This window comes from Mya arenaria, chromosome 5 (genome assembly GCF_026914265.1).
Source record: "Mya arenaria isolate MELC-2E11 chromosome 5, ASM2691426v1".
Lineage (NCBI taxonomy): Eukaryota > Metazoa > Mollusca > Bivalvia > Myida > Myidae > Mya > Mya arenaria.
In genome coordinates this window covers 72,261,724-72,273,229 of record NC_069126.1, presented here as the reverse complement: position 1 = coordinate 72,273,229, position 11,506 = coordinate 72,261,724, and the positions used below count along the sequence as shown (strand labels likewise).

General features: G+C 34.2%; 1 protein-coding gene and 1 long non-coding RNA gene across 3 annotated transcripts in view; both read left to right on the top strand.

The window, feature by feature from the left end:
* The first annotated feature begins 250 nt into the window (after nt 1-250).
* Nucleotides 251-11,506, top strand: part of LOC128234164 (hemicentin-1-like) — a 45,444-nt gene continuing 34,188 nt past the window's right edge. For both annotated transcript variants that reach the window (XM_052948201.1, XM_052948202.1), the window contains exons 1-2: nt 251-385; nt 8,658-8,993. In XM_052948201.1, coding sequence (XP_052804161.1) covers nt 307-385; nt 8,658-8,993 — 415 coding nt within the window. In that variant the 5' untranslated portion in view covers nt 251-306. The remainder of the gene's footprint in view (nt 386-8,657; nt 8,994-11,506) is intronic.
* On the top strand, nt 2,644-4,043 carry LOC128234166 (uncharacterized). Its single transcript, XR_008260896.1, has 3 exons — nt 2,644-2,927; nt 3,270-3,674; nt 3,918-4,043. It is a non-coding gene; the product is annotated as an uncharacterized LOC128234166 (long non-coding RNA).

The window sequence follows — 11,506 nt, the reverse complement described above, 5'->3', positions numbered from 1 at the left end:
CTAGCATTCCATCAAGGTTTTATAACAACATTGTATGTAAGGATTATCATACATTTACTTACATTCCCTGAAGGGCATATTTATCATGAAGATGGATAACAACTTCAATCATTTATTCCTTGAGAAATAGAGATATTTATTACGATTTACTATCCCTATTATAACATATGTTTACATAGGATTTCACAAGGTAATGTATACGATCAGGAAGTCTATCTGCTGTCGTATGCGTTTTATTATCTAGGTCAGATTTAAACTTCCTGATTATTTAACAAACTTCTGAAGTACACTAATGTACCTTTCATAATGTGTGGTACTGCAGTTATGTCAAGTTTACACTTAAGAATTACCTTTGTTGTAGTTATAGTTTGCAGGATATACAATGGTGAGTACATAACTTATTACGTGTATTCCCGTTTTATTTAAAAACACAACGTATGTCAATCTGTAAATTTCGCTGAAAATGCATTGTGATGCCAATAAACGGTTTTAGGTCTAATGAATTTTTTTTTAAATCAAAAGAGATTTATCGGCTTCTGTTGATTTTGTGCATTAATTTCGTGTATAATTTCTATTGTTCGAAATAGTTTACAAGATTATATTGAAAACATCTATTCTCGCCTAATGGCAATGTGGTTTTTTTAACTTCCTGACCACATAATAATGGTCGGAGATGGGAGATGTAGTTGATACTAATTATTTACTGATTTTGAATATCGCTTGATATACGTTCTGAACATGATCAAAGTTTTCGAGATGTCTTTTGTTGCGTAAACTTGTAAGAGAAATAAATAGTCTAGGTCTTTAAGCTGCACTCTCACATTTTTATCATTTTTACAACTTTTTTTTATTTTTTGTCTTAGAATAGGCAATATTTGCGTAAATATCTGCAAACCAATGATATAAGATTGCTGACAAAAAATCAGGTCGCAGGTTTTCATATTTTCGTTCAAAGATTAATGTTTTATGGCCTAAACCGTAACTAACCATTTAAGAAAAATGCACAAAACATCAAATTTTGAACTATTTTTTGACAGGAGTCTTATATACCTGGTTTCCATGGAATTTCGCAAACGATTGGTTCGTTCCAAGAAAAAAAAAAGTTTTCAAAACGTTCAATCTGTGAGAGTGCAGCTTTAAGGCATCTACATTAAAATGTCCCAAAATTACTTAATACTTTACGCTTCCATTGGACTGCATCAAGCTCTCCAGTTCAGCCAATCATTCCAGGTCTGAAGCTCAGGATAATCGATAGATCAGTAAAAAGACCAAAGTAAAAGTGAGTCTCTGTGAAACCCAATTAGTAAGATAAGTTGCAGATTTGATCTGCTGCACCATACCGTAGGTGTAATGATCTTGAAATGAGAAGCGTCAATATTAATGTCAAGCATTTTATTGGGTAATTGAGACAAACGAAATGGTTTTCAAATCGTCCGTTGTAGTATTGACATGTCTGTTTGAACATGAGCAGCTCCTGTAATTCCTTTTGCATCAACGTGTAGAATCAGTAAATACTTGTAGTGTTATAGAGAGACTCAGCGCATGCCTTACTGCCACTGACATCGTCTTAAAAGGCCGACATAAACTCATCAACTGATATGCCGTGACCCTCGTGGATGTTACAACCAATTGAGGGATTTTGCGGGAATCGTGCCCATTCTATTTGCACTCAAACTGACCCATTTGAGGATTCTGAGAATGAACCGTCAACATGTTTAGTTGGCACAACACTATGATTTAAGCTTGATAAGTCAAATGGTGAAAATGTTCTAGTCAGTTTTCGAACGTTGTGTCGGTTAAGTTTGAATAGAATAGTGTGAGCATTGATGGAGTTTGGTAAAAGTCATATTTCCCCGAACCCCATTCACAATACCATATTGAACAGCCTTATCTCTGACAATCGTTACTCTGGCAGTTTGCAAAGATCTATATTGACAAGTGTTTTTAAATTTCTCAGCAACAGAGTAATTTCGTAGCTATGCTGGTTTTCTTCCTCTTCTAGTCAACTGTAGTAGAGGCTGACCTGTAATCACCTAGCATTTTCCAATTTACATTTCAATATGTGTTACAAATATATGTAACGCCTGTCTACTGTAGCTTGTATCTATAAGTTCAGTGTCTCTGTCCTGTAGGATTGAGATTTCGTCACGTTTTTGATAAACCTTTCTTATTCTGCTTAGAAGTGTAGCATAGTTTGCGAACTCCTTCTGTAGCATGTGTTCCTTAAGTCCAAATATATTGAACAAACCTTTGTCACCGACGGACAAGATTTGTCGAGCATAACAAAATTGTTATCAAGATATTACAGTGCTGTAAGAAAGACGACCGGTCAAGTTGTACGTTATCACATGCACTATAAGGTTTCAAATAATTTCGAGTAATTCGTATCCAGCCGTATATTAAATCGAGTGTCACTTTTATATAACGTTTAAACACCATTTTTTCACGAATTCGTAGCAAACGTTCTTTCAGGACAGTAATCATACGATATTCACTTGAATACCATCTGACTGATTTCATGTCTTTATTCAGACCGATTCCACAGGAAAGTCATTCTCAATAATGGCAATTGACCTTACGACAGCGGCTTCTTAGCCACGCCCCCTGATATCAAGGGAGCGAACTCTGTCTATGTCCGTCAAACAAACGAGGAAGTAATGGCGTCTCGCGTCGTTTCGCTTTCCGATATTCCTGACAAATTATCATAAATGTGACATTACAATGCGAAAAAAATAGAAGTCAAAGGAATTTGTAACTGGCTGCTACATCGGAAGGCTCGATATATCTTTAGAAAATGACGATATCTAACATTTACGGGGTGAAATCTATCCAAGTCAGAGAAAATCGGATAGCCGCCATGTTGTCAACATTGGCATCGATACAAAGGAAAAGCGTGTGTGTGACGCATACTGTAAATGCAAACAAGGGTAAGTTTAACTTTTAATAACACCGGTCCTTCGTACAGTATTGTTCAAACAAAGATTAAATCATCGCACAATATGAGTAAATCATAAATGGCCCGAATGGGGAACCCGGAAGTGACATTAAATAACAGTAACATGCCAGCTATACAGTATAACCTTGTATTCTATAGTATGAGCAGAAATGGTTTATTGGGGTTATGCATAAAAAGTTTCAGTTCTAAGCGATTGAACACTTCCCCTTATGAATAATAATGTAATAGTTGACAAGTGACAATCGTGGGTGATACCAATCTGTAACTTTTGCATTGCTCAAACATTCACATGCTTTGATTTTTGTTCTTACAGAAATTGTTGAACATGTTCACACACTCTGGCTGTAAAAGTAGACCTGGGAGGAAAAGTGCCCCCGGTGTGGGGCTCGAACTCACAACCACCAGAACACTAGCCCGGCGCTCTAACCAACTAAGCTGACCGGGCAGCTGGTTCTAACCCACACACACTACCCTCCCCCCATTTACCGGTTAAGGCTGGTGGAGGGTCTCCTGCTATTTACCGTTGACACCATTAAAGTATTCTGATTGATGGAGATAAGGAAGTCCCCTTATTATTGTCTTAAACAAGCCTACCGCCACAGGGGACCTAGCATAAGACCGGAAACCGCCCCCCCCCACCCACACACATGATATTTGCCAGTCCAGGCAATGTCAACCGCAAGAGAAAACCAGTGATGACAAGTTTTACAAATAATCGGTAGGACCTATTTTAAAGCTTTTTATAACATTTAGTTTTACTTTGCTGTACAAAAGTAATGGACTATTTGTCCAGAGAAAAACAACAACCACAAAACATTAGCTATTATCTTGTCAATATTTCATTATGATATACATGTAGAAAGCAAACATCAAAGGCAGTAGCATTTACAGCTAGTATTAAAATATTTAACAATACATGTAACTGATTTATTTTAATATTGGCATCTTTTATTTATTTCAGGAAAGTGTGGTCTTTTGAAGAGAGTTCTTGAAGTTGTTCAGCATGTTGTTTTGATGGATTCTTGGAAGGATGTACCTCTATGATGTTAGCTTCAGTTCTGGAGTATAACACCAGTTGTTGCATATTTAATATTAGATTTATTAAATACATTGTTGTTTTGCAAACATTACTTAAACTTTGATATTTCTTTGGTGTTTATGTATGATATTGTAGATGAATATCTCTTTATTGCAATGGCAAATATATTTTAAAATATATAGCATTAGCAGAAGTTTTTTTTCACTGTTTAAGCTGCACTTTCACAGATTGATCACTTTGACAACTTACACATGATTCGATTGCATTTATCATATTTTGGCTCGGAGAAGTTTGCTTTGTGATTTATATATTAGGTCTTAATTTAAAGAATGCCAAAATAAGCCGATTCTGAGACAAAAAGTGTCAAACTAGAATTCTGTGAGAGTGCAACTTTAAGAATACTGTTAATCGAGTGTGCATGTGATCCGGACTCTGAACATTGGATGAACTATCATTAAATATTGTAGATTTACGTAAATGGCCCAAAAAATAAGAATAACAATGAAAATATGTACATGTTTGACTTGTTCTTTATTCATAATAAGTCTAAGTCTTTACAGCACATGTTTGGCAGAATCAAGTTCTTATGAACATAATAATTGATTTAAATGTACAGTGAAATAAATTGTTTTATACAGAAAATAATACCTTAACGATTCAGACCGATCTGTTCTCGTTGTTTTTGGTAGCTCAAATATTAATCTGAGTTTTGGAGGAGGCCTAGCTGGTGTGAGCTGGTCAAATACAGTAGCTGCTTGAGGGTCAGGGTTTTCTTGATTGGATTTCCCGTCGACAAAGTGCTGATATGAAAATAAGAAATCCATGAAATGTGTCGGAATGACAGCTACAAAAGCCATTGTTTACATAGGAACCATACGAGAAGATGAGATTCGGAAGCATGCGATGGTTCGGACAAAAATTTAGTTGTACGATATTTCCTGATTTACTTTGAAAGCAAAGCAGTTAATAAAAACTACATAACGGTATCAACAAAATTACCTCTATCTTGAATGAAATCAATCGTGTCCATGTTGAACCTGATATTAAATGGCCATTAATGCCGATTTGACAACACAAGCCAAAGCATAAATGTACGATGTTTATAGTTTAAAAATAGTAACACTTATTTAGGTCATGCACGGACAATTTCAGTATTAAATAAATTTTGAGCGGATTGAAATAAGTAGTTTTGTTCAAAAAAATACTTTTGTACAGACGTATAGATGTTTCGCCATTGAACGATCTTTCAAAATTTCCAAGTTCAGCTGTTGATGAGGTCTTCCACAGAGTCTGATGCAGCACTTGCATTTTTCTAAATAACTCGCTGGTTTCGAATACGGAACGAATTGGAAGCCATCTTTAGTCGGCCTGGCTACCTTGTATCCGAATTACAAGTGCCATGACAACACTTTTTACCATAATACTTAAAAAGGCGAGGAATTGCCAGCGCATGTATATGACGGACTCTGGTCAGTTTGACGGACAAAATGGCGGATAGCAACACGGCTTATCAGCCCTACATTCTGATTGGCTGATAGGACCTATCAATCAAATCCTGTCGTAAGGTCAATTGTTTCGATTGATAACGATTGGTATTTCGATTTCAGTCTGTACAGCTTTTTTTCCGAATGGTTGGCTTATTTTTATGATTTGATTTAATTTTTAACATCTGCAATATAGACCGCTTTAGATAGTTGGCGCTTCTGTAAATACTCTGTCGAATAATTACCGTTTCAATGTGGAGAAAAGTGTAAAGACATATGAAATTGAACTAAAACCAAACAACAAACTCACATGGTCTGTAAAGAATTGCATGATAATTGATATTCAAATAAGATCATGATACAATATAAACACAACGATACAAATTGATATGTTGACAACGGATTTGTTAGTTCTCTAAATCTTAAACTACTTTAAAAATATGATCTAACAAATAAAAGAGACAATGGTTTCGTTTGTATATTTTCTAAATAATTAAAATGTTATGTGTTTGTTACATACATATAAAAGTAAGGTACGGCTTTTGTTGTCCGTCTGTGGAAATAATGATGTGATACAAACAAAGAAGTAAAATCTGTCATGATGTTTTAACAAAGAATAACAGTACAAATAAACAAAATATTTGTATACGCAACACACCGATAATACATTCACTTTGGATCTTTAACGACAGATGGTTTTTGGATTAAAGTCAGTGGGATATTTATTGAAAACCGTAAAATAGTAAATGAGTACTAACTTATTTCAAACACAAACTAACCAAGTTTCTATGGTGATATTGTCATATGATTAACTTTATATTTGCTATCGCCATAAATTGGTAATATTTTAGCCTAACAAAGTGGTACACATCAAACACCCTTTCATAAAATATTACTCCCCATACAAAACAAATATATCATAGCGAAACATGATTTTACTTAATACTATACTTCTTTGTTTATCTGCTGGAAATTATGTTGTTAGCATTAGTTGTCACGCTTGAAACAAACGCAATAACGTTACGGCGATGTGCAGGGTAAGCGTGTACGAAGTATGTAAATGTACTATGTTATAACGTTGATGTGACCAGGTCTACATTTGGAGGTAGTCAGTCATCATCGGGGCATTGATTTTAAGCCTACACTCACATCAGACTTATCAATAGGGTAATGTTTGGTTATGCCAAAAGAGTACTAATTACGATTAAAATTAAAAAATGTACCGTTCCCGTTTATTTTTGAGAAACAATATCAGTATACTGGCTCGTAATTCTTATGTGTAGAAAATGCAGCTTGAGCGATGAGAAAAAAATGTCGAAATACGTTGTATATATTAAATGTTGTTAAATAAACTGTTTTGGAATGTGTTTGTGTTTAATTGTCCTTAAAAGACAAATAATGTGTATGACGTAGAATGGCTTGTTTTTATAAACGTGAGTGGGCGTTGTAGCACAAACATAAGAGGATCATTATAAAAAAAATCGGGCAACATTTTAGTTTTCTGGTAAACACGTGCATGTACCTTAACTTAAGATGTTCAAACATTTGAAAAGTTAGACTATTGTATAAAAACTCGATCCATAAATGAAACCTTATTTTTAAAAGAATACGACATTGAGTTCAATTTTAATAGCTTGAGATATAGTTTACGGCGCAAAATAAAGTATAAGACGCTTCTAACGCTATGAATGTGCGATTAATTAATTGAAAAAAGACTATAGGTTTTCCTTTGAACACAAATCACGCAATCTGAAAAGTTGATATTTGACATGTTATTGTGTCTTTGACATTGGTATGCATATTGGTTATGGTTAGTAAATAACCCCGTTTGATTTTAAGGTCAGTATATCAAAGATAAATGACATGGTTACCGTTTCTAGAAGAAAATCGTAGCACGTGAATGACTTATTATAGAGTATGTAAATATGCTATGCTCATCGACCGTGTTCTATTATATGAACCTTACTGTTTTGGGGGTCAGCAGAGTAAAAGTCAAGGTCATCATCACCTTTGGTAGCGAAACTGTTTCCAATCAATTACTTGTTAATCACTGCTTGTACAGTCACCATGCCTTGTATGCACATTGGCCACGGTCATGAGATGAGCTCTAATGATTAGGGGTAAATAAGACAACATTCATGTCATGGTGATCTTTACTAGATATAAAATGGTTGTCGTATATTCATCGGTTAATAGAATGTTCATTTCGAGATTTGAATGTGTTAAATAGTGATAATGTTGACGGAAACTGTGGAATAACTATAAGGTGTATCACAGAAACCCATCTGCGACATAGAATCATGCTACCCAAGTAAATTTCCTCGACTAAAATGCAATTGATTCTGTTTCAAACAAACTTATCGTATTATCTAATACCTAATGCTATGGAAGTTTTTGCTGGTAGATGAAAAACACATTGTTTATATATATATAGGAGCCTTAATGCTTCACAGGATACATATAAGCTCAATTCTAAAAATTGTTCTCGTAGCACATCGGACACATCGGAACATGAGCCATTCACCGAATGCAGTTTGGTAACTGAGCACTCTTATACAAACATACAAGTAGTTTGAATATGACTCTTTAGAGCTTCGCTCGAGTTCGAGTCTGAATACAACGGAAGTTTAATAAAAGCAAAATGAAGGAACTTGTTTCCTAAATATCCGATATTCATATTAATGCTGCTAAGAATGTAGATGTGCTTAAAGTATGTAAATTGTTTGTAAATACTTCTTTAAAGACGGCAAATACACCATGGTTTAAATAATGCCTGATTATTTGCAAGCAGAATGCTTTTAGACGTCGGTATTTATTTCATATTATTTGAGAATGTAATACACACGGATACAGACATTTTGGTACATCGGGACGTTGATTCAAAAAGGCCCACAAACAATTAACATAGTTGATTTTAACCTCAGGCTGGAAATAAAGTTTAAAGTTTCAAAGTTATTGTATTAAAAAAATAAAAGAAACATTTTCGCATAAGCCTTGAAATGGAATAAATACAAATTTAAAGTAACTTTCAAAAATATCGATTTTTTAAATATCTGTAAATGGCTCCGTCAGTGGTGACCGTACTCACTGCACAATGCGTGTTCGCTTTTAAACTCGTTCATACATCTAAAGGTTAAATAACATATTGCTAAAATGTATGTACTATTTTTTTCTATAGGTGCTGATGGTTCCGTTACCATAAGTTCATCAGCAGCGACTGTTCCGGAGGGGTCATCACTAACATTAACATGCACGTATACTGGAAATGACCAGCTGTATGCAATAAAATGGACAAACAATGGCAATAATTCGACACAAAGATACGATATACAAATCAACCAACATGAACCATGCTCAATTTTTGGAAAACCTGGTCTCAACGAAACTCTCTTCACCTACACCTGTTTCACGCTTACTATTTTAAAAGTAACACGGGAATATCAGAACGACAACTTTACGTGTGGAGTAAATATTAATATATATAGTGGAAATAGTGTGATCGTCAGTGTGTCAGGTAAGCGTTTTCAACACCTTAATGATCAGTGTATTATTGTCAATGTAAAGTCAAAGAACGTTTATTTAGTCAGATCAAATAGGTTGACCACTTAAAACTTGGTGACAGTCATATACAAAGATCAGCATGAATCTTGAGCTGTAGTAGATAATAAGGTTTCAATTTTGATGAACTTTATTCGTCACATGTTGTCAACAAATTATTAGATCGAGAAATGGTTTGGATTTAAAAAATACCATTAAGGCAGTTGCTATAGCGAAAATCATTTGTGTGGCTCACAAATGGAAAAGGCTCTTTAAACAGGAGTATGATACCACAAACTGACAGGATTATTTCAATCGCACTCCCCATATTTTCCAACTTTTCATACATATGCATACGTTGTTTTTTAATATGGGATATTCTCCACCAATTAAACAATTTCAGATATTTGAAGTGCCCCAAAAGTAAGGCAATAATGACAATTAGAAGTATTTGTATACTATAATATAGAGGTAAAATTCAAATGTTTCCCAATGGTTAGGCATGTGAAATATTGGCTAACCAGCAGAGAATTTAGCAAATGTTATAAAAGTATATGAATGTAAAAGTTCATTTTTCACACTTATATATATATATATATGTAGTTTTAATGAATTACAAACAGAATAATTCATGGACAATACCACGGAGACTTAACTCTAAGGCCCAGTAGCCGAAAGATCCTCATTTAACTATACTTGTTAGTCACTGTTGTATGTTACCATGTTTGAAATGAGTACATAGAAGAGTTTTCTATTGTACAGAGTTTGCAAAAATTAACCGGCGATGCAAAAAACGTTCATTTTTCGATATAGAATATCTTGCTATTTTGATATAGCCAGATGACCCACAGGTTTAGAACTTTGTCATTCAGGTAGTAGTAAAAGAGTTGTTATTAGTACCAGTAGCGCTAGCATTACAATTACTAGTATAAGAAGCAGCAACAGTTCAAGTAGCAGCATAAGCATTACAACTGGTCGGATGGTAATTATTTAATCAATTTGCTCATTTGGGTTTTGAATCGCCAAAAGTCAATTGCAAATACTAAGTTACAGCCAATGCAGGCTGAAATTAAATGCTTAAATGATGTAAACAAACCCTTACTTTCACTTGCATACACATGTGCTAAAACACAGTATCTATAATTCCCATTGCAGAACATTATACAAGCATATCAGAAGCTATATTAAAAGACTAATACAAAGGCAATGCGTAAAGAGGTTGAATGCTTCATTGATTTAAACATATCATAAAGTGGACGTGCATAAACATGTATACAAATACATAAACATGACAGCTACTAATAAACTAATGCAGTACACCATACAATCATAAATCATGTATAAAGTAAGGATTTTTACGGTACAGATACCAAGGTTATTGACATAGATTGTTTTTCTTCAGACTCGACATGTAATTATTACTAATTAATTAACATGCATGGTACATTATCTTATGGTGTTAACAAACTTTAAGTTGTAAATAAGAACCTGTTTTATTTCATTCAAATAAATGCATTAACTATATATAAATTAAACACGTTTTCAAAATAAAATAAGAGCATGAATCTGAGAGGTGAAATACTTCCTTTAATCAAATAAAACACAAACATGTAAACAACCTTAAAGACCAAAATCGTTCAATCAACCCTTGAACAACACACAACATATATCTGTGTATGTACTTTAGCTGCTTTATGATATATTAGACTAAGTCGATACCAGGCATGTAAACAAAATGTCCCGATTTCTCCCATCAGCTGTGTGTTTAAAATTGGACAATGAATAACACATAAAGCGGTTTCATCTCCAACTTGTTACACTCTGATGATTATGTATAAAGTCTAGTGGGAATGGACACAATTTGTTTATTAACAATTCTAAGAGCCGTGTTTATACGTTAACTTCTGTGTTATTTATCATATGCCAAATGTGTATGTCCCTATAAGCACTACCTATCACAATAATACATCACAAAGTTCAGGTACAAACTTGATAATACCAGTATGTTTACACCTCAACTTCCATTCCTTAAATGAACTGCCTTTCGGCAATTGCGGTTATCATCCGATGAACGCAAGATCTTCGAATATGTTCGGATCGCGAATCATCGGATAACAATATCTTGTTATTGTTTTTATTGTGTTAGCAGGTCCCGTAAAATAAAATCAACAATTTAGAAAGTGTTAATATATGATATGTTTAATATTTTGTTGCCATTAGTGTTTCAATTTTTACGTATAAAAGTGATTGATATTATCACGCGTTATTGTGACGTCATTTGATAAATTGTTTCCGGTTACGATCGGGTCGTTCTATTTACTGAATGGGTGAGGAAGGTTTAATATTGGGTTGTCTGAAATGAAATGAAGTATTTTGTCAAGAATTGATGAATGAAATGATAAATTATTGGTGTATAAGTAAAGAATTGCAGGATTGATGTCATTATCGGGGATATTAATGCAATTGGACTAGTCCCAGTACGCGTGGCGT